This window comes from Geotrypetes seraphini, chromosome 2 (assembly GCF_902459505.1).
Source record: "Geotrypetes seraphini chromosome 2, aGeoSer1.1, whole genome shotgun sequence".
NCBI lineage: Eukaryota > Metazoa > Chordata > Amphibia > Gymnophiona > Dermophiidae > Geotrypetes > Geotrypetes seraphini.
The window spans coordinates 339,282,653-339,306,324 of NC_047085.1; the positions used below are offsets into that span (position 1 = coordinate 339,282,653).

The window sequence follows — 23,672 nt, forward strand, 5'->3', positions numbered from 1 at the left end:
TGTAGGTGTGTCAGCCAGGGCTGGGACCAGCTTTATCTGAGAGGCCAAGTAGAGAATGACACGGTGACAAAATTCATCACCGTTCCCGTCCCCGCGGATAACCGCGGTAAACTATCTACATGTCATTCTTTAAGGAGAGAGGAAAGAATCAGAGTATGAATGGCCACAACCACTGACCCGCAAGCTTTGCTTTGAAGAATGCTGGTATAGAAGGATTGAGATTGAAATAGACACTAAAAAATGATATGGGATTATTTCCCGCGGTTATCCGCGGGGACGGGAACGGTGATGAATTTTGTCACCGTGTCATTCTCTACTGGCCAAGGCACAATAATTCCTTCACTCAGCACTTTTCTTTCATCCAATAATTCAGCCCAGATCAGAATTTAATTAAGATCTAAACCAAAGGGCAAAAATATGAGACAATTTAGAGCAGAAGCTATATACAGGCAGAGGTAAACAGAATACTGTCAATCACTTACAATCTTTATGGACACTCCCTCTTGACTGAGGTTCCTAGTAAAGTTATTTAATAGCTTTACTCTCTCTGGTGCCCCTTCCCCAGAGGGAAGCTTCACTCTGAGTCTTAAGTTAAGTATGTGTCTCTGAGCCTTTAGTTACAATGGTGGCAAGTCAAGTTTCAAGTTTCAAATTTATTATAGATTTGATTGATTGTTTATTCAAAATTCTAAGTGATGTACACATTTTAAAAAATTACATATTTTTAGGGGACAACAAAATAAGCGACAAAGACTAAATCTTACAGAACATATTAAAGACTAACCTTACAATCATATTAAAACAAAAGGAAAGAATGGGAAGAGAAATACAAGTTGTTGATAGTAAATAAGACACTTATGGGGGAAAAAACAATAGGAAGGGAGAGATCAATGTACTTCAGAGAAGTTATGAAGAGGAATTGAAATGAGGCTCCTAGTCAGGCTTTCTAATTATTAAATGCATCCTTAAAAAGAAAGCTTTCTAGTTTGCTCTTAAATCTGTCCAAATTGCGTTCTTCCCTTAAATAGAGAGGGAGTGAATTCCATGTTTGAGGGGCTGTGACAGAAAAAATGAATTGCTGCCGTGTATTAATAATTTTAAGTGGGGGAATTATTAGTAATGTTTATCGTTTCACCTCAATAATCTAATTGAGGTGTAGGAATCAGTAATTTATGAATAAAAGCAGGAGTTTTGTATAGCAAAGATTTGAAAGTAAGCAGACTTAGTTTATACATTATACGGTGAGGTACTGGGAGCCAATGCGCTTTCTTAAGGAGAGGTGTCACGTGAGCAAATTTCTTAGCTTTCATTATAAGTTTAATAGAAGCATTTTGGATAATCTGTAAACGTCTGATTTCATTTTGGGCTATTCCCTTGAATAGAGCATTGCAATAATCAATTTTAGAAATTACCAAGGAACAAATTAATATGTTAAGTGACTTTGGACATAGAAATTTCAAAACTGAACGGATTTGACGAAGTCTGAAAAAAGTTGATTTAACAATACTACTAATGTGGTCATGATAGGTTAATTTATAATCAGAAGATAACCCCTAAGATCTTAATGCTATTTATCGACTTAATGCTATTTATCGACTGTAAATTGGCATCTCAAGTCTAGAGACGTTCCAATTCCAGGCACCTGTTGGGCCGCCGCGTGAGCGGACTGCTGGGCGCGATGGACCTCAGGTCTGACCCAGCGGAGGCATTTCTTATGTTCTTATGTTCTTATTTCTATAATGGCATCTTGGTACCAAGATTCTGTTACAGAATACTAGAGGTGTAAGTTGGTATTGGTGTGCCATGTCAATGGTAGGGTAAGTTGGCACACCTAGGTGCACAAAGTGATGCACGTAGTTTATAATATTCTATAAACTACATGTGTACATAGGAGACACACCCATGGTCTTTCCATGCTCCACCTACATGTGCACTGCCTTGTAGTTAGGCAGTATGACACCTAGGTAGCAAATTATGGCTTTGGACTTGCCTAAATGGTGCCACTGTATAAAATTTGTCCTTGACTGGTGTGTGCTTCCCCAGATGGCAGTTCTAGTGCTGGGTTTCTTAATATTTGTAGATCTTCTCCTAGTCCCCTAGACCAGTGTTTCTCAACTCGGTCCTGGAGTACCCCCTTGCCAGTCAGGTTTTCAGGATATCCACAATGAATATGCTTGAAAGAAATGTGCATATAATGGAGGCAGCGTATGCAAATCAGGTTCATGCATATTCATTGTGGATATCCTGAAAACCTGACTGGCAAGGGGGTACTCCAGGACCGAGTTGAGAAACACTGTCCTAAACCTTCTCCTAGTCTGTACCCTAGTCTGTGCAAAAACAATTTACAAATTCTGTGCAAAACAATTCAAAATTCTGTAAAATTCTGCACACTTTATTTGTAATTTTTTTTTCGTTCACAATTCCTCCATTATAATGGCTGGCATCTCCCCGCAGGCAGGAATTATCCTCCTCCACCACCACCACAGCAATTTCCCATGCACCTTCCTGCAGACCGCTACCTATTCCCATGGCACACACACACACACACACACACTTCATCAACCTTTTTCAATCTCTATGTGCTCCATCCACCTTTTTTTAAACTCCCTCCCACTCATCTACACATTTTCCAGACTCCAACCCTTCCCCCCCCCCCCCACACACACACACTTCCTGCATCTCTCCCTGTACACTCAGCACTCTAGCATCACAAGTGGCGGAGCTGCACACCCACACACTGGGGTATTTCCTGTTCCTGCCATACTGAGCCTCAATGTTCTGTTGAGCCATATGGACCTCCATAGAGCTACACAGCTCTTAAAGGAACTCTTACAGACCAAAGGGGCAAAGGAGGAAGCAGCCCAACCTGCAGCTATGCAGCTCCTCCTCTTGCCACACTGTGCTGGAAGGAGGGAGAGAGGCAGCTGGGAAGTGAATATCTGTGCCCGCCCAAAAAAAGAGTGCACAAAATTCTAAGCAGGAAATGCAAAATTTGGCACTGCTATACACCTAGTAGATGTAGATATTGTTTTTAATGTTGGCTGTAAGCCATTTTTGTATGTATTTTTTGTATTTATGTATTTAATAATTTTGTACAATGCTGAGTTGTACACTGCTGAGAATGGCAGATTGTAGGGGATGGAAATTTAATAAATAAGGGTGTTCAGCAGAGGATTCTGGGTGCACCACAAGCAGAATTACAATTTATGTTTGTACTTGATAAAATATGCATTTATATTTAAACCCCCCCCCCTCCCCTTTTTACAAAACCGTAGCACAGTTTTTAGTGTCGGCCATGGCGGTAACAGAATAGGAAGGCTATGAATGTTGGAGCTGTTACCGCCATGATCGGCACTAAAAACCGTGCTATGGTTTTGTAGCTGGCATACTGTGGGCTCCTTTTACGAAGGTGCGTTAGCGTTTTAACGCGCGTAATAGCACACGCTACACCGACGGACACCCTAGCCGCTACCGCCTCCTCTTGAGCAGGCAGTACTGTTTTTCGGCCAGCGCAGGGGTTAGCGCGTGATGAAAAGTCACGCGCGTTAAACCCGCTAGCGCGGCTTCGTAAAAGGAGTCCTGTATTTTCTCTTATATACCACAAGCAGATAATATATGATAATATACATTTTGAAAGGGCATTTCACTGGTTATACCTGAGTGCGGGCAATACAGGCTTTACATGCAGAATGATGATTTTAAACAAAACAAGAAAAAACCCTCTTTGACACATTTTTAAATATTTAAAATAATTCTTTTTCTGCATTTGAAACAATTCCACAATATCAAAAATACAATGGAAAGGAAATAAAGGAGTTCTTTTATTATGGCGCACTAACCGATTCAGCGAGCGCTAAATGCTAAGGCATCCATTATATTCTACAGGCGCCTTAACATCTCCAAGTTCCCCTGGCAGCGCTGGAGCCTTGTGGCCTTCTGACATGGTGTCAGCATTTCTGGAACCCATCTTGCACCTTGGACATGCCCAACTTTTCATGAATTATTTTCCAAATGGTACCTGCTGAAATGCCCATTTCTTCAGCTAATTGTGAAATCTTAATTCATTTGTTTGATAAAATTAAATAGAAACATAGAAACACGATGGCAGGTAAAGGCCAAATGGCTCATCCAGTCTGCCCATCCACAGTAACCATTATCTCTTCCTCTCTCTAAGAGAACCCACATGCCATTCCCACACTTTCTTGTCACCACCACCTTTTCTGCGAGACTGTTCCACACATCTACCACCTTTTCTGTAAAAAACAAAAGTGTTTCCTTAGATTACTCCTGAGCCTATCACCTCTTAACTTCATCCTATGCCCGAATAACCAAACTCTACCACCTCTCCTTCCCCCGACCTCCCCTTCCTCCCCCTCAATCCATTACTACCTTTCCCCTACCTACCCCTCTCCCTCGGCACCCTCTCGTAACTGATACTAGTTGCATTCTTCTTGTCATTCACCACTTAGTATCCTTGCTATATATGTAACTATCTTTGCATAGTAATCAACTTCAACCGCATTGTACAGTCTCTCGCATCGTATCCGTACTATAAGTCTCTCGCACTGTATTTTCACTGTATAAATATCTCCGCTGTATATGTACAGGCCTTTCATTGTAAATCTGCATTGTATCTTCGCTATATAAACACCCATGCTGAATATATACAGTCCCCTGCATTGTAAGCTGCTCTCAACTGCAAAGTACATTCCCTTGCATTGTTTCTTCGCTGTGTATGTACAGTCTCTTGCATTGTGAACCGCTCTGAACTGTTTGTGGTATTGCGGTATACAAAAATAAAGTTATTATTATTATTATTTCTTTTCAGAGCTTCCTTTCAAATGAAAGAGACACGACTCATGCGCATTTATGCCTTGTAGGTATTTAAATGTCTCTCAAGAAAAAAACCAGAGTAATAACTAAATCAAAAAATTCAGAAGTTATATATATTACTCGCCAGAGGTGGGCTAAATTACACTTCCGGGAGTACTTTTTTGGCTTCTTAAGCAATGGCCATTCTAGTGCCAAAGTGCATGGAATGAGAACAGAGTTTTGAGCTGCATTATATTCCCTGATGCAGCCTCATGTGAGGCGAAACAAGGACTTGTTGGAATTTAAAAGAGGACAAGGTTTGTGAAAGGTTCATCTAGTGAGCGCCACCAATATTTTCTCTGGCCAGACGTTTTCATCTATGGCGTGTTCTCGACCATGTTTCCAAAGCTAAGTAAACTGTTTTGTTTTTTTCTTTTCCTGTGCACAGTGATGGGTTTTTTCATCCTTTGATAAATTCATTTCAGTGGTGGTGGAATTTTTTTTGCCTATGATAAGAAATGAAGCAGTATTGAATGTTTATCAAGTTTTGATTGTGGACTGCTGTTAATTTGAATTTTGAGGCTTTATCTCCGCCTTTTATGTGAAATGCTTATCGGGAGTGTTTAGCCCACCTCTGGCGAGTAATATATATAACTTCTGAATTTTTTTATTTAAATGTCTCTATCATATCTCCCCTATCCCGCCTTTCCTCCAAAGTATACATATTGAGAGCTTTAAGTCTGTCCCCTTACACCTTATGATAAAGACCATACACCACTTTAGTAGCCTCCAGAATTGCACACAATATTCTAAATGAGGTCTCACCAGAGACTTATACAGGGGCATCAATACCACCTTTTTTCTGCTGTCCATACATCTCCCTATGCACCCTAGCATCCTTCTAGCTTGTGCTATCACCGTTTCAACCTGTTTGGACACCTTAAGATCATCACATACAATCACACCCAAGTCCCGCTCTTCTGTCATGCACATTAGTTCTTTGCCACCTAAACTGTACCACTCCCTTGGGTTTTTGCAGCCTAAATGCGTGACCTTGCATTTCTTAGCATTAAATTTTAGCTACCAAATTTCAGACCATTCTTCAACCTTTGCTTGACTTTCTTGCACATTTCTGTAGAAGTTGCTTCAACAGGTTGTCCAGTGTGATGGTCATCTACAATGGACTCTCTACCCCACTTAAACTGGTTGCCCCCAAATTTTACTTTGTAGGATAATGGGGCAGGCTCACCATAAATGGCAATCATACATTCATTGATTTCCTTTGGCTTTTTCCCTTCTTTTGTGAGAAATTTTATCACTGAACAGTGCTCCAAATCTAGCAGTTTCTTACTTGATTTGCATGAGGACTCTCCTGACATCCTGTCTCTTGGAATGTTAGATTTCCACTGATCTGCAACTGTGCATGAGTAACCTTGAGACATGTCACAACATGCATAGACTTGTTTCAACACGCTTGCTACTTTCTTTCATACTCAGGTAGATACATTATTGAATGCTCTTGTACTTTTAAAACAAATAGAAGGAAATATTTTTTTTACTTAAGAATAGTTAAGTTCTGGAATTCATTATTGAGGGATGTGGTTACAGCAGTTAGCATAGCTGGGTTTAATAAAAGTTGATACAAATTCCTGGAAGAAAAGTCCATAATCTGCTATTGAAGTAAACATGGGGTAAACTACTGCTTTTCCTGGATCGGTAGCATGGAATGGTGCTACTTTTTGGGATTTTGCTAAGTACTTGTGACCTGGATTGGCCACCGTGAGGACGGGCTACTGGGATAGATGGATCATTGGTCTAACCCAGTATGGCTGGTCTTATTCTCTCCACTTTACAGATAATCAACTCTCTTCTACCCGTGGAGGGGCATAATAAAAAAAAACATCCAAAAGGAGGGTTGGTTTTTTTTTTTTTTTATAATGGCCTGCCTCTACATTCAGCTGTTTAAACGCCCAGACCAACACTACATCTACACTTACCACATATAATGAACCCCAAAAAAGCCTAAGTCCCAAACGCCCAACACAAGAACTTTTAGGTAAAGGAGGAGCCAGTCCTTCGCCTAAAAGCTGGATTCTGTAACTGGTGTCTGTCAAAAAGAACACTGGTTACAGAATCCACTTCTATCCCCACCCCAGCAATAATAGCGGCAGGAGAGATGGCTCATCTCCCCTGCCGCGATAACGATCCTGAAGTGCCGTCAACCACAGCACTTCAGATTGCTATCGCGGCAGGAGAGAAAGCCAATCTCTCCTGCCGCGATCCATCACCCCCCAACACGACTGGGGCAGGAGGAAGCCGAAGCCCTCCTGCCCCAGTGACCCCCCCCCCCACTCAATCGGGGCAGGAGGGAGCCCAAGCCCTCCTGCCCCAGTGACCCCCCCCCATTCGATTGGGGCAGGAGGGAGGCCAAGCCCTCCTGCCCCAGCAAAACCCCTAAGATACGGGCAGGAGGGATCCCAGGCCCTCCTGCCCTTGGCGCAACCCCCTCCCACGATCACCCCTAGAACCTCCGATCGCCCCCCCCCCCGGCTGACCCCTGGACACCACCCCCCACCCTCAACTCCCCCAGGGTACCTGAAAACCAGTTGGACAGACGGTCGGGTCCCAAGCCGGTCCGCCGGCAGGCCCGCCATCCGTCGAATGGTGGGCCTTAAGGCCTGATTGGCCCAGGCGCCTTAAACCCCACCCACAGGTGGGGCCTGAGATGCCTGGGCGAACCGGAATCATGAAAATTTGTGTAAGGGAGCCATCCCACAATGCCCCCTATGACCCTGGGCAAGTCACTTAATCCTCCACTGCCCCAGGTACATCAGAAAGACTATGAGCCTGCCAGGGCAGATAGGGAAAAATGCCTCAGTACCTGGTAGTAAACTGCTTAATACACCTTGTCCAACCAGTGTATTGTGTATATATATATATATATATATATATATATATATATATATATATATATATATATATATATATATATATATATATAAACATTATAGCAGGGAGGCTGTTGTGGTTTTATCTACTAACCTATATTAAAGTCTAGAGCAGGGGTGCCCACACTTTTTGGGCTTGCGAGCTACTTTTAAAATGACCAAGTCAAAATGATCTACCAACAATAAAAATGCTAAACATATATATATATATTTATATATATATATATATATATATATATATACACACCGAGTGTACTTTGTATTTATGTTCAAATATTTTTTTATTATACAGCCCCCCTCCCCCGAAGGCCTGACCCCCCCCTGAAGGTCTGCACATTCCCCCTCAAAGGTTGACTCCCTCCCTGAAGGCCTGCACTACCCCTTGAAGGACTGCACCCCCCCCCCCCCCCCCGAAGGCCTACCCTCCCCACATCCATTTACCTAATTCCAGCAGGGAGCAGTCTGCAGAGAGGATCACTGGTACTTTAGCGATCCTTGCAGGTTGCCATAGGCCTCAGGAGCTGTCTTCCCTCTGCCCCAAGCCTGTCTCTGACTTAGAGGAGGGGCAGGACCACGGCAGAGGGAAGACAGCTCCTGAGGCCTATGGCAACCTGTAAGAATTGCTAAAGTACCACCTGCCACCGGCCGTCTCCCATTCGTCCCCTTTGGAGATCCCCACAGGAATAATGGAAGTTAAATTAATAGAATACTTAGGCACAGAAAAACAAAGAAATACTTCCAAGAACTGCCCCATAAGAACTGCCTGTCACAATGCTCATTAGTGGAACTGAATAAAAGACAAGAACAATGGATTTAGAAGGGGGACGATCCGCCCAGATGCACGGCTTGGAGGGGTGCACAGCCGGCCAGGTCCGGGTCATCCTGCCTTTCTTTTCCCCTGGTCCGCGCTCGGGGCTTGCACCTGCCTGGTCCTGCGCCGACTCTCGAATGGTGCCGTCAACTCCCGCGAGTCTCGCGATAACCAACAGCACCATTTGGGCGGCGGGGGCGAGCCCCGTGCGCAGACCGGTGGAAAGGAAGGGCAGGAGGTCCCGGACGGCTGTGCATCCCTCCAAGCTGTGCATCCGGGGCGGGGGCGGACCGCCCCACATCGGTACGCCACTGATTGGGAGGCCGATTTTGGGGTTTTTAAAATTGTATATCGGGCAGCATTAGGCCTCCCTCTTACCTCAATCATTACAGGCGCTTCTATTTCTTGTGATGCACTGAGCTCCGTCCCCCACCGACCTTCACCCCGCCCTTCCAGCACTCTGATTGGCCAGCGTTCTTTATGAGGCGGGCCAGTCAGGAGGGGAAAAAAAGAGAAGGGAAGAAGAGAACCTGCTGTGCGATCGACTGGGGTCGCCTGAGCGAACGACCTGTCGATCGCGATCGACGCGTTGGGCACCCCTGGTCTAGAGCATCTGCTAAGCTCACATCCAATATGGCTTTGTTCCTTTAACAGTAAAATCAATACCAGTATCATTCTTTAAAATGTAGAAGTTCAGTTCCCTATGCTGAATGAAGTGTGACAGCTGTTGTGAACCCCCTCCCCCCAAAAATAAGTAATGAATATGAGTAAAGGAGTAATAGAAATATATGTGGTTCAATTTACTGTTTTTAACAATAAGCAGAATATCACCATCATAAACCATATACTGTATAAACCAATGACAAAAAATATTGTCAGTAGTAGTAAAATATTATTGTCATATTACAGCCAGTGTACAAGGTGAACTGTGTAGTAATAAGGTCTCGGGATTGAAGATCACAATACACCGTAAGTCTCAAGACAGATCAGTTATGACTTCAGAGTCACAAAGCAAATTGCAGTGCACCACGATGAGAACTTCAATAATTCTATATATTAAAGAGTAATCTTACCTGGAAAAAAGATGAGGTCTCATTGAGAGGCACTTTGCATTACTTTGATTCAAAATGTAGTATGGATTCAGAATGACAAATACAAATTAGATAGAAAAAATGCATGTTAAGATAAATAGTTTTCATGTCTGCAGTTTGCTAGCTGCCCTTCCAAAGAAAATTGAGTGGTGTGATTCAAAATGCACTGCTAACCTCTGTCTACATTTAAAGCAGATTATGACTCATCATTGTCCGAAATGTAGTCAGGCCCATGCCTCGCTGGGACATATGTTTTGGTCCTGCCCATATATTTTTCAATTCTGGTAGCGATTGGGTCATTATACCACTTCTCTTTGGGGTAGACGGTGGACTCCGACTCCCAGAGCGCTATTTGGGTTTTATACCATTGCTTCACCCAAACCTAAGGGACTTTCAGCCTTTGTGACTAGAGTGATCTTATTGGACAAGAAAGCAATTTTGTCCCAGTGGCTGGCCAGTGAACCGCCAACTTATAGTCAATGGAGATCATTAATGATTACGCACGCTTCTTTGGAGAGACGACACTTTTCCGAGCGGGACACTGGCCCTGGTCGCAGATTCTGTTGGATTTGGGAGCGCTTCTGGTTGAGTCTTACGCCAGTTGCTTGCAGTCGACTGTTGAATTTATAGCTTGAGTATTCTTTATACCCTGTTCTCGGGATTCCTTTTCTTCTGTGGGGAGGGGGGGAGAGGGGAGTTGGGGGGGAGGGGAAGTTATCGTTGTGCATCACTGTCAAGTGTTATGCTTTGTATTGCTGTTGCTTTTTGTTTGCACACTAAAATTAATAAATACATTTAAACATAAAGCAGATTATGAGCTCACATTTCTTGCATGTGTCTTCTTCTAGGTTCAGATTCAGTGGTCGCATCCTTGGTCTTGCTCTCATCCACCAATACCTTCTTGATGCCTTCTTCACCAGGCCATTCTACAAGGCACTACTCAGGTTGTAAGTATCGAATACAGAAAGCAGAATCTTCCGTTTCTTCTTCCCAAAGGAGAAAGGGTACTTAGTTTTTTGCATGAATACTCTTCTGGGGATAATAGATTTGTGAAAGGTGGGTCACGTCCTTTGCTTTTATATATATGATTAGTGTGTGTATAAATAGATAGCTAGATTTTTTTCCACTTGTCTTTCAGAGTGGAAATTTTCATTTATGGATATTCTTTTTTTCATCTTATTCCAGTTTTTTGGACTGTTCCTCGACTGATTCATGATGAAATAGGATTTTTTTATTTCAAGCTTTTTGGTTTTTCCTTATTAGTATTGTAGTTGTACATGATTCTTAGAGTTCCAATGAGTTTCTTTTTTCTCATTGTGAGTTTTGAAATCCTAATTTATGTAGCTATGGGGAAATGTTATGCAGTAGGAGTGTGGTATATGGTGCATATATTTCCCATGATTGCCAGTTAGTGGTTTAAATTCATCAGTGCTGTGGGTTAGCTGTAGCTAGTGGTTTTGCAGTCCCTAGTAGAGGTCTGCATGGGAATGGGGATCGTGGGAATTCCGCGGGTCCTGCGGGAATCCCCCCTAACCCAAGGGACTCCCACGGGGACCCCCCTCTGGCCCACGGGACTCCCACGGGGCTGGAAGGCTTTGGAAGCAGGGTCGTCCATATAATATAATGGACATGTCAGCCTTAGTAAAAGAGGGGGTTTATAAGTTAATTACCTGAACAGAAAACAAGAAAAGGGTTCCACCAAAGAGATTCCACAAGGAAAACAGCAGCGCAAACACAAAAGAAACTGTGGAATTGATGATCCTGTCAGAAGTAATTGCTGCTTTTTATGGGGACGGGCGGGAATGGAGGTAATTCTTTGCGGGGACGGGTGGGTACGGAGAGGATCCTGACGGGGACAGGTGGGGACGGAGAGGATCCTGGTGGGGATGGGTGAGGATGGAGAGGATCCTATCAGGGACGGGCGGGGATGGGTGGGATTTCTGTCCCCGCACAACTCTCTAGTCCCTAGGCATTAGGACTGCCTGTTGTTTCAAGTGTGACTGTTGGTTAATCCTGTCAGCACCTGCATGGTATAGGAAGGGCAACATAAGTTCAGAGAGGGTGTGCAGACTTGCTGGCTCCAGAGGATGGTTGGAGAACCAGCTTATGTGTTCAGCAGTTTCTGGAAGCCAGAAAATCAAGAAGTCAGCCCCAGTGCTTAAAATCTGAAGGAGGAGGGCTAATTGAAAGTTAACCTACACCCTGAAGGGCTGTGAGATGGTGCCAAATATGTCTTTTGGTGATCCCCAACCATCTGATCAGAATCCATGCTGCAAGGAAGATTCTTATGCCAGTGCATTCAAATCTGGACTGCACAACTATACCTAAGAGGAGAGTTTTACAGTTGGACTTTGTTCTTGCAACATTTTGTTTCTTTGTTCAAGAGAGTACCCTTTCAACCTATTGGAAGAGTAAAGTTGGTGTGGTCTACAATTATTTAGAGGAGTGAAAGGAGTGTCTCGTGCAAACTTGCTGCAGGATTTAAGCTGATAAATTGATCCTGGCTGCTCCTTTCCAGCTACTGGGTAAAAGAGGGATTACATTTATATCCTACATCTTTTCTGAGATGCAGCAACCAGAATTTCAAACAATACTCAAGGTGTAACCTTATCATGCATAGAGTGACATAAAGTATGGTCTCCATGGTGAGACCATACTTTGAGTATTGTGTGAAATTCTGCTTCTCTAGAAAGATGTAATGGAACTAGAAAAGGTACAAAAAAGAGCAACCAAAATTATTAAAGGGATGGAATTACTCTCATATGAGGAAAGGCTAAAGTGATTAGGGAGCTCATTTTCACAGCACTTAGACACACAAAGTGCCATAGGTTTCTAAAGATAGTTTGCACTTTGTGTCATTACTATATATATTATTTATTTTTAGTTTTCATTTAGTATATACATTGAAAGGTGCCTTGATTCACTGTGGCCTATTTTATTAAAAAGTTCTTCATAAAAGTGGAAAAGCTGCCCATAATGACCAATAGGGTTTCATCTTTTATTCTCTGGAAAATGAAACAAGGAATCTGATTTGTGAAGACCTTCCTTTTTTTCTGTTTTAATTAATAGGCCCCATTTGTAAATCTCAGTGTTCATTGTTACTCAGTTTGTAAGAACAACACACCAGTTGTCAAGAGGCCCAGACAGTTTATATGGGAGTGGAATATAACAGATCATGCCAACTTTGTCTTGGTTTGTATGCCATTTCCAATGATCTGTATTTGTTATGTATGTTGTCAAGTAGTTAACTGTTTACTAATAAAGGCTCTCTTTTGCTAAGCCATGGTAGAGGTTTTTTACCTCAGCCCGGAGTGCTAAATGCTCCGACACTGTTCATAGAAATTCTATGAGCATCAGAGCAGTGTCGGAGCATTTAGCACTCTGGACAAAGGTAGAAACCTCTACCACAGCTTAGTAAAAGAGGTGTTGGGGGGGATGTCTTTTCCAAAATCTCTACTGATTAGAGGTTGGGGTACTTGGTTGAAATTTGTTCGACTTAGGGGGTACTTGGCTTGAAAAAGTTGGAAAACACTGCCCTATAGCTCTTCCGCCTGAGAACGCGACAACTGAGGATAGATATGATAGGAGCCTATAAGATCTTGAATTGATTGAAACAGGTAAACACAAGTCAGTTTTTTACACTTTCAAAAAGACAAAGACTAGGGACACCTCATGAAGCTATAAATCAGCACATTTAAAACAGGAAAAAAAATATTTATTCTTGCAGTGTACAGTATAGTTAAGCTCTGAGATTCACATCCAGAGCAAGTGATAAAAGCAGTTAATGTAGCTGGGTTTAAGGAAGACTTGGGGGGAAGCCATAGCTTTTCTCTGGGGTTAAGTAGCATGGAATGTTGCCACTTTTTGAGACTCAGGAAGGTATAATATCTGATACATTGGAAAAAGAAGAGGCCCTGAGTTAATTTGCAAATGTCTGGAGGCAGTCCATAAAGGAAGCAGGTCTATGAAGTTCTACCTCCTGCCTGCCGAAGGCTGTTCTTAAGAGGACTTCAGAATGGAGTGAAACCCCACCTTCCCTCCAGGAGGTTCTTGTATGTTAGTTTCATCGCTCCTACTTTCCTGTTTGCTCTCTAGCTCCCTCTTCCTTTCAGGGACCATCTTAATTGAAATCATTTGGGGCTCCTTTTACAAATGCGTGCTAGCGGTTTTAGCGCGTGCACAGTGCGCACTAAAATGCCACGCTTGCTAGCCACTACCGCCTCCTCTTGAGCAGGCATCAGTTTTTCAGGTAGCGCACGCTATAGCACACGCTAATCTGGTGCGTGCGCTAAAAACGCTAGCGCACCTTTGTAAAAGGAGCCCTTAATGTTTTTCAGAAATATATATCTGGGGCCTGAAGAGTAGCAGGAGCTCAGTAGGGTCAGATAACGCAGAGGTACATGCTAGAGCAGTAGAGGATTAAGATTTGGCAAAGAAGACAGATGAGGTTTAAAAATGTACAGTGGTACCTTGGTTTATGAGCATAATTCGTTCCAGAAGCATGCTCGTAATCCAAAGTACTCGTATATCAAAGCACATGTCCCCATAGGCCACAATGTAAACTGAAACAATTCGTTCCACAACCAAGGTTTACTATGGTGGCCCAGGGGTGGGCGCCTGCCTGTGGGTGCTGCAGCCCTTGCAGTGTGGTGGTTTCCTTTCTCCAACAACACGCGCACCACGTACAAGCATGCAGGACGTCCTGCATGCTTGTATGTGGTGCGCGTGTTGTTGGAATGGCGCCGGCTTAACAGGGGAGTTATGAGGATGGAGGATGGCTGGCTTGAATCGGAAGCCAGGAGGTGCTGGTGGACAGCAGAGGCATCGGCCAAAGAGGGAGGAGAGCCCGCATGGGGACCCCGGGGAAAGGAAACCACCACGCTGCAAGGGCTGCAGCACCCACAGGCAGGTACCCACCCCTGGGCCACCATAGTGAGAGCTCGTGTAGCGAGTCAACACTCGTTTTGCGAGACGAAAGTTTGCTGAGTGTTTTGCTCATCTTGCAAAACACTCGCAAACCGAGGTTCCATTGTATCTATATATGTATATGTGGAATATATCTATTGATATATATAGACACGTTCTTAAATGTACTTTTCCTTCATTGTCTGAACTTTATTTGTGTTATTTCACCCCACTAAGTTCCTTCTACACTTTAGGCCCCAATTCCATACTATAAGTCTGTTATTCTCCAGGCTTTCATTCCCCACCATGTTTTTGCTGCGGTCTGCTCAGACCTCCAATGTGGCCCTGTTATTGTGAGCATATTCAAACGTACCTGTTTTCGTGCCAACATCTCTGCTGTGTCCATTGTCACACCACCCTCCCAGATGCCAAGTTTGTATAAAAAGGACCTGGTAGCTGCCAAGGACTCAGCTTGAGGGGAATTCTAAGTCCTCCTCATTTTGGCTCCATCCTATGGTGGATTTTATCTTATCTGTGGACTTTGGCCAAACCCCCATCCCAAAATTCCAGAGTCTCTGAAGAATTGATGAAAGAATCATCAGATTTATATGTATTTATATCCCAGGTGCCCTCTTATAAAATTGTCCTCATTATGTGCTGAAATAACATCCTTGGTAATGTTAGAAGCTGGTACAGTAAATCTTCTTTTGTAACTCCCATGGTGCTGATCTGGCTGCTACTGTGCCTACTCCTAATAAAACTGCTTTGTTGCTCAAGTAGAGATACATGAATGTTAAATTGGATATTTTAGGAACACTGTACATGTGAATTTGTTGTAAAAAAAATAATATAGTACATAGTAGTGAAGTTGTTTCTTTGTCTGTAGCTTTTCATATTGTCCATTTCAGACCATGTGATCTAAGTGACTTGGAGTACCTGGATGAGGAATTCCACCAGAGTTTGCAGTGGATGAAGGACAATGACATTACTGATATCTTGGACCTCACATTCACAGTTAATGAAGAAGTGTTTGGACAGGTGAATCTAAGTGATCTGGGCTTTATACTTACTTAAGAACTTGAAAGGCAGATTCCAGTTTTTAAAAGAAGCATGCAAACTGAGACTATTTCAAATAAATCCTGTAAATCACATTGGTTTGCATTTTTCATTTTCATCTTTTTCTTAATCTTTACTTTCTTCTCAATCCTCTGCTCTCTTTAAACAGACTGTAGAACCTACACCAGCTGATCAAAAGCTTTGAGCTTAAACCCACAAAGGAATATGCTGTCCCTTCCTTTTGCCAGTCTATATTGACCGTTGACAGAGATTTTTATCTACTTTGACCGATTGGATAAATGAGCAATTGAATACAGGGATTTCTTCCAATTGAATCTCCTAGATTATGGATTTTTTAGTTTTTCCTTTCTGAATTTAATCCTGCATATACAGTAGATGAGATAAATCTACCTTTATAGTTTCAAGTTTATTTTAATCTTCATATGCCCATCAAATGTCTGAGTAGTGTACAATTAAAAAACAAAGGAGGCATATGAAATCAATAAGAACAAAACAAAAGGAATAAAAATAGAGAAGATTAAGAAGGACACAGTGAGGCAAAATGATAGAGGGAAGAGGGGAGGAACTACAATGTCATGAAAGGAAAGCAAACAAGGAAAAATAACATGAGGAAAGAGGGCAGGAGGTTAGCATAGGCAATTAGATGTTGCAGGCTGTAAAATAACTGTGTTATTCTAAAATAGCCTACTATATCATATCATGTGTCTTTGAATAGAAAGGCTGGATTTCAATTTGACTAGAGAGGTTTAATGGTGAAGATATGATGGGAGGGCATTCCATAATGTGGAGACTAACACAGAAAATATAGTTTTACGGGTGGTATCATAGGTAATGTGATGAATGGAAGGTACGATTAGGAGATTTTGTTGGCTAGAATGAAGTGTCCATGTAGGAACATAAGGAATAAGTAGTCTGCCTATGAACACTGGAGCAAAATGTTGAATGTCAACTGGTGTGCTTTTTGACTTTGAAGAAATTAAAAACTGTTAAGAAGTATTTTGAACCTCAGATCTTTTGGGACTTTTTGTACAATTGTTAGCTCTTTCTCAGATAATAGTAATATCATTTAAATACAAGGGGCCACTGAAATGTTCTCAACCCACCAACAAAGTTGGGGAATTTTCTGAGAGCTATACATTTAGGGCCTGATTCTCTAAAAGTGCGTCCCGATTTTAGGCAGCTGTAGGCGTCCTACAGCTGTTTAATCAGCCAATCGGGATGCACGTTTTTTTTAAAAAATGCTCCCCAGGCAGGCCGCCTATATTGAAGGCGAGGCCCGCAAGACACCTAGGCCCTGATTCTGAATAGGACGCCTGGGAGAGGCGTCCTATTCAGAATCGGCCTAAACTAAACCCCGATTCTGTAACCGGCGTCCATGTTACAGACGCGGGTTAGAGAAACGGGTTAGATTAGAAACAGCCCGCTACACTTATCGCGGCAAGGGATCTCTCTGCCGCTATAAGTGTAGCGGGCCGCGGCCCCCTGACCAGGAGGGTGCCCAAACCCTCTGCCCGGAGACGCACCCCCCCCCCCGACACTACCGACCGCCCCCCCCCCCCCGACATTACCGATCCCCCCCTCCCCCCCGACAATATCGATAGCTGGCAGTAGGGTGCCCAATCCCTCCTGCCCGAAGACGCACCCCCCCCGGCGCTAACCCCCCCCAAACCTCCACTCCACCAAACCTGTTCTTAGAAGGGTCTTGCTCGTCTTGAGCCGGCAGGCACGCCTCGTCGAAATGAAGCGGGCCCGCCCCTTCCCGGCCCATCCCGCCGAAGCCTAAGGCCTGATTGGTCCAGGCTTCTAGAGCCTGGGCCAATCAGGCCTTAGGCATAGCGGGTCCGCCCATCCCCACTAAGTCTAAGGTCTGATTGGCCAATCAGGCCTTAGATTAAGTGGGGATGGGCGGACCCGCTATGCCTAAGGCCTGATTGGTCCAGGCTCTAGAAGCCTGGACCAATCAGGCCTTAGGCTTCGGCGGGATGGGCCGGGAAGGGGCGGGCCCGCTTCATTTCGACGAGGCGTGCCTGCCAGCTCAAGACGTGCAAGACCCTTCTAAGAACAGGTTTGGTGGAGTGGAGGTTTAGGGGGGGTTAGCGCCGGGGGGGTGCGTCTTCGGGCAGGAGGGATTGGGCACCCTCCTGCCAGCTATCGATATTGTCGGGGGGGGGGGATCGGTAATGTCGGGGGGGGCGGTCGGTAGTGTCGGGGGGGGCAGTCGGTAGTGTCGGGGGTGAGGTGCGTCTTCGGGCAGAGGGTTTGGGCACCCTCCTGGTCAGGGGACCACGGCCCGCTATACTTATAGCGGCAGAGAGATCCCTTGCCGCGATAAGTATAGCGGCCGCGTCTACTTACAATGTAGGCCAGCATTTTGCTGGCCTACATTTTAAGCTTCTCCTCTACTAGGGAGACGCGTAGGGCCGCCTAGGTTCAGCCTAAGGCCCGCCTAAGGCCCTTAGACGAGCTTAGGCATCTTGCGGGTCTCCCTAGGCTCCCGGAGGTGCCTTCAGGCTTGCCTGGGAAGCATTTTTTTAAAAAAAACGTGCATCCCGATTGGCTGATTAGACAGCTGTAGGACGCCTAAAATCGGGATGCACTTTAGAGAATCAGGGCCTTAGAGCTTCTTTTACGAAGGTGCATTAGGGCCTTAACGCGCGTAATAGCGCATGCTAAAATTCCGCGTGCACTAGCCGCTACCGCCTCCTCATGAGCAGGCGGTAATTTTTCAATCCGGTATGTGGACTAAAAACACTAGTGCACCTTTGTAAAAGGAGCCCATAGTCCAGGGATTTTTCTCTAGACTAAGGCCCGAATTTAACCGATACCAATTTTGTAGGCACCGGTAGGCGCCCAAGCTCAGAAGAAAACACCAATTAAATGACATTTTTAACTGAGTTTCAAGGCATCTACCAGCACCTAAAAAAATCAGTGCCATAATTGCACCTCCATAGGTGATTTAGGTTGCCCAATGCCACTATAGACATGGCTAATGCCAGAATTGGCATTAGGTGACCTAAAGTACCTATAGAGGTGCAATTCACATCAAATGTAGGTGCTGGAAATATAGGCCTGAAAAACTCCGGCTTACATTTCTGGCACTACCTTTGCCTGAGGTGCAATTCTGTACCTGGTGCCATCATGTGAAAAGCGGCAACCGACAATGGCACCAGGTACAGAATCCAAGCCTAAGTGTATAGCCCTCAATGGAGACTGCCCCAACTTTGTTGGTTGGGCTGAAAACTTTTCACTGGCACCTCATATGTTGCAAAAGGTCACAGAAGGCCTGATTTAAGCTTATACAGAATGCAGTCATTAGACTGATTTGTTCTATTCCTAATTTTGAATCCATTTCACCTTATTTGGTACAATTGCATTATACCAAATAAGGTGAAATGAATTCAAAATTGCATTGGTTGCCAGTGGATTGTTGAATATATTTTAAATTGTGTATTTTTGTTTTTAAATCTTTGAATGATTATTTACCTTCATATTGTATTGTATATGCAAAATTTATTTCAACCAGTTTAGGGTGTCCCTCAATAAACAGGAAAACAAAAATATTTATTGGAATTTCTTTCTCTTAAAGAAGTTAGATTTTCAAATTGCATAACAATATATTATCTTATCAGGCTGCATTAATATGGAACTCTTTTCCTTTAAAGTTAATATAGGAATCTAATTATTTTATATTCTTTACTCCTTTTCAAGCCAACATTAAGTGCAACAGATAATGAACAAAAATTTCAATAAACAGCACTCATTACATTCAAATATAATAATAAGTATATATTACCACCCCCTCCCTCCTCCCCCCTCCCTTCCTGGATGTGTTTTAACACTCATAGAGAAACTAAAGGGTAATACTAATGATCAAGTCAAACAAAATTTTGTTAATGGGTCTCAATTTTTTTAAAATTACTGTAGTGTCCCAGTATTTGCATGTGTACATTCAAATTTATAAACTGGGCATAAAGATTCCCACCAGAAATTGTAATTTAGTCTATCCCATTGGGAATCTAATTATTTTAAATTTAGAAAACTGTTGAAGACATTTTCATTGAGAAAGTTCATATTAAGAAGATTTTGATTCATTATGGACTGTAATATGGAATTTCTAGATACTGTCTAGTTACTGTAAATTTGGATGTAAGCCACATTGAACTAATAATTGCAGGTTAGAAGTCTTTTTTAATGTAATGTTAAAAGATTGCTTCTCTTAGAGGTTTCTGTTCTTTCAACTGGACAGTTAAAACTAATTCTTGTTACCAAAATCAATTTGGCAAAACACACCACATTATATTCTCACTTCTTCAAAGTATATCTAAAATCTCTATAGTGCAGGTCTGTATTCACAAGAGGTCTGCAGTATACACAGTTCCCTTTCATTAGTGAGAAGTCCTTATGTATAATAGATAAAAGCTATCTGCAGGCACTCTTTATTGAACAGTACTATGGTGACATTTGTCATCTAGACAGGGCAGGATTAATTCGTCAAAGGCCCCTAGGCACCCAAGTAAACAGGGTCCCCTGCCCCGCCCCACCATGTGCCCAGGCAGAAATAGGAAGCTGCATCAGAGGGAAGCTTTGGGCAAGCAGCACCGCTTGCAAAATTACAGTTCCCGTTGCCTTTCTTACCCACGTTGCTTGCTTGTCTTACTTTCCGTCGATGGGGGGGGCCCACGTCGCCAATTGGGGGGGTTTGCGTTGCTGGTCGATGCTGGGGTCCCCTGACCATTTCGGGCCCTAGGTACATGCCTACTTGGCTTATTGGTTAATCCTGCCCTGCATCTAGACCATTCTTGTAATTCATCATTCTTAAAAGTAGAGTCCAATAAACAAATATCTCAATTAATTGTTACCTTCTGACTGAAATCCCTTTTCCGTGTTTACTTTATGTCTTTTGGCAGGTGACAGAAAGAGAGCTGAAATCTGGGGGTTCAAACACACAAGTAACGGAGAAAAATAAAAAAGAATATATTGAAAAGATGGTGAAGTGGCGAGTGGAACGAGGTGTGGTTCAGCAAACAGAAGCTCTTGTCCGGGGTTTCTATGAGGTAACTAAAATATCTCTCTGTCTCGGTCTCTCTCTCTCCTTCTCAGTGGTTGATATAGGTGTGCAAAACCAAAGGGGAAACAGGTCAGATAAAAGGCGAGAATGTGGTAGTGAGCAGGGGAACCAACAGAAAACAAAATTTTAAATATATTTATTTATTGCATTTAATATACCGCCCTTGTGAACAAATAAATTCTGTTGCTCAGCATATAGAGAAGAAAGGGTATAAAGTTCTGATCAAGGCAGGATATAGGGTCATAAATGGCTATTAAACGATTTTCACACCTATTTACACAGGAGGAAGCTCATGGAACTTATACAAATTAAAGGTTAGGCAGTGGAAGCTCAGTAGATTATGAGCAAAAAAATTAAGATGGGCCTCCTGTGATACCACCTCTCCCAATAGTGGGGTTTCAGTGTAGTGCAAAAATTCTTTTTCATTTCAAAATTATGCAAAAAGTTAACTTTTTGGCATCATATTAAAGGTTTGGGTCTAAATAACAATGGACATTGATCAATGTGGAGCCCTCCTAACATTACATTGTCTTCTCCAAACATTTCAGGAAAGGTCCCTCACTGGACTGTCTTTGCAATGGCAAAAAGTGGTTGGTCTACCACCAAGACTGGTATTGGTTGTCGATTAAGATATTCAATTATTTTTTTTTTCTCAAGCTCCATTCCATGTCGAATCATTCCTGGTAAAGCTGATTTTTCATGGAATAGTGGTAGAAGGGCTTCAATACATTTATCAGTTGTTCCAATAGTATCAGATACAATTTGTAGCTCTTTTTTGACACCAACTAATGACACCAAATATGTTCAAATTGGACCACCAACTTAAAGGTTTGAGCCATTTGAATATTTTCACTTTCCACAAAAAGGTGGGCTTAGGCTCTTAGGTCCAAAGTGCCCCCTAGTGGGCTGATCATTGTCCATTCAGACTGAAGTTGTTATTTAGACCCAAATATTTAATGTGATACCAAATGATTGGTTGCTGGGTCACCCTACTACAAGGTTATCCCACTTCAGAACTCCAGTAAACAAACTGCAAGAAAGCAAATACATTCCAGATCTATATAGACAATCTCTCATAGATACAGTATTAGAAACTAAAATGTAAGATATCAGAGATGCACATTTCTTAGAGCTGATACACTACTATTAAAATATTTTATTTCAGAATTTAATTTTCTACTTTTGTTGCCTAAGCATTGCTTTGATCTCAATGTTTCTTTTCTGCTTTTTTCTGTTTTTTCTTAACTCTTTCCAGGATCTTCTAACCTTTTAACATTTTTTTCCTTCTCTTTGTCCACCATTCATCTTCCTTCTGTGTCTTTTATCTACCCTGTTCAGCATCTCCCTTCTGTGTCCCTGTCCTCCCATCATACTCAGCATCTGCCCTCTTAGTGTCTCTATCTCCACTCTCCCCCATATTCAAAATATATCCTCTATGTTGCTGTCTTATTCTGTCCATCATCTCCTTTGTGTGATACTATTCTTTCTCCTATGTCCCTGTCACTAAACTTCCTCCATGCTCAGCATCTCTTCTCTGTGTTTCTGTCCATCTCCATGTGCAGTTGTCCCTCTCTCTTCACTTCCTCTTGCTCCCAACCTACCTCTGGGCAGCAACTCTTGCTCTCTTACCCTAATCTCCCCTTCCTCCATGGTCTGGCATCTCTCTATCTCCCTCTCCCTCCATTGGCCAGCATCTCTCTCCCTCTCTTTCCTCTGGTCCAGTCTCTCTCTCTTTCTGCTCTCCCCCTTCCCGCAGTCCAACATCTCTTCCCTTTTCTTCCCATCCTTTTGGTCTGGGTCTTTCTCTACTTCCCCTCATATCCAGCATCTCTCCCTTTCTCCTCCTTCCAAGTTTCTAATCTCTCTTACCCCTCCCATAGACTTGGCATCTCTGCATCTTCCCCCATCTTACATGGGTCTGGCATCTCACCTTTCTTCTCTCCCCTACTTTTGTGAGTCAGGCTTCTCTCTTTAGGCTCTAGCACCCCTCCCCCCCTCATCCCTGAGGTACTCCAAATTCACAGTGGGTCACTAGTAGTCATGAAAACAGGCCTTTTCTGACTGAACCCACATGCTGCCCACAGAAGTTGCATCAGAGGAGGCAGGATGCAGTAAAGGAAAAGCTTTATCAGGACCAGCCAGAGACAGCCTGTTTTCATCACTGCTGCTACTGGCAACCTACTACAAGTTCAAAGGACAGCAACTTGTTGGGGGGGGGGGGGGAGGAAGATGAAGAAGGAGAGAGAGAAATGCCAGCTGCAGGGTTGGAGAGCAAGAAGCCATTGAGTTAGAGGACACTTCATTTGACAATAAACAGCCGCGGGCTTTTTGCCAGATTCACTCAATGGTAGCTACACCCCTTCATGGTGAAGGTTCCAGAATGGTGAAAAAGCTCAAGAAAGTACTCATGATGCTTTCATGATTCTACTCAGTTTGGAAACAGGAGACATTCCAAATCCTGGAGCAGGAAGAATTTTTGATTTGTGGGGGACAAGAAGAAGCAAATGACTACAGTAATGTCAATCTAACTTCATTAGTGGAAAAAGCTACAAAAAACGTACTAAAGGAAAGGGTAGTATAGTCCATTGAGTAATTAAATTACAGATACTGAATAACATGGACTTACAACGGACAGATCTTGTCAAACAAATTAGAATGAGTTCTTTGATTTGAGAAAAGTAGTGCATCAGTGAGGAGTCTCAGATGTGATCTGGTTTTCAGTAAAGTTTTTCACTCTGTTCTAGATGAAATACTGGTCTTAGAATAAGATAGAAAGTTTTCAACTAAGTCAGAAATTAAGCAATTGAGATCGGAGAGTACTGCTCAATGGAGTCCTCTTTGATTATGTTATGTGTAATAGAACACCAAGATGTGCCTTCTCTGCAGTAACAGGAGGAACACTCTGAGTCCTTGTTCAAAATTAGGGGATGAGCTAGTCTGGAAAATCCTAGGATCAAGTG

The 23,672-nt window shown here is 43.0% G+C and overlaps 1 protein-coding gene across 1 annotated transcript in view; it reads left to right on the forward strand.

The window, feature by feature from the left end:
* The window catches only part of HECW1 (HECT, C2 and WW domain containing E3 ubiquitin protein ligase 1), a 318,284-nt gene that overhangs the window by 275,787 nt on the left and 18,825 nt on the right, over nt 1-23,672 (forward strand). The window contains exons 22-24 of the mRNA XM_033932848.1: nt 10,511-10,609; nt 15,476-15,605; nt 20,552-20,698. Of these exons, the coding sequence (XP_033788739.1) occupies nt 10,511-10,609; nt 15,476-15,605; nt 20,552-20,698 (376 nt within the window). The remainder of the gene's footprint in view (nt 1-10,510; nt 10,610-15,475; nt 15,606-20,551; nt 20,699-23,672) is intronic.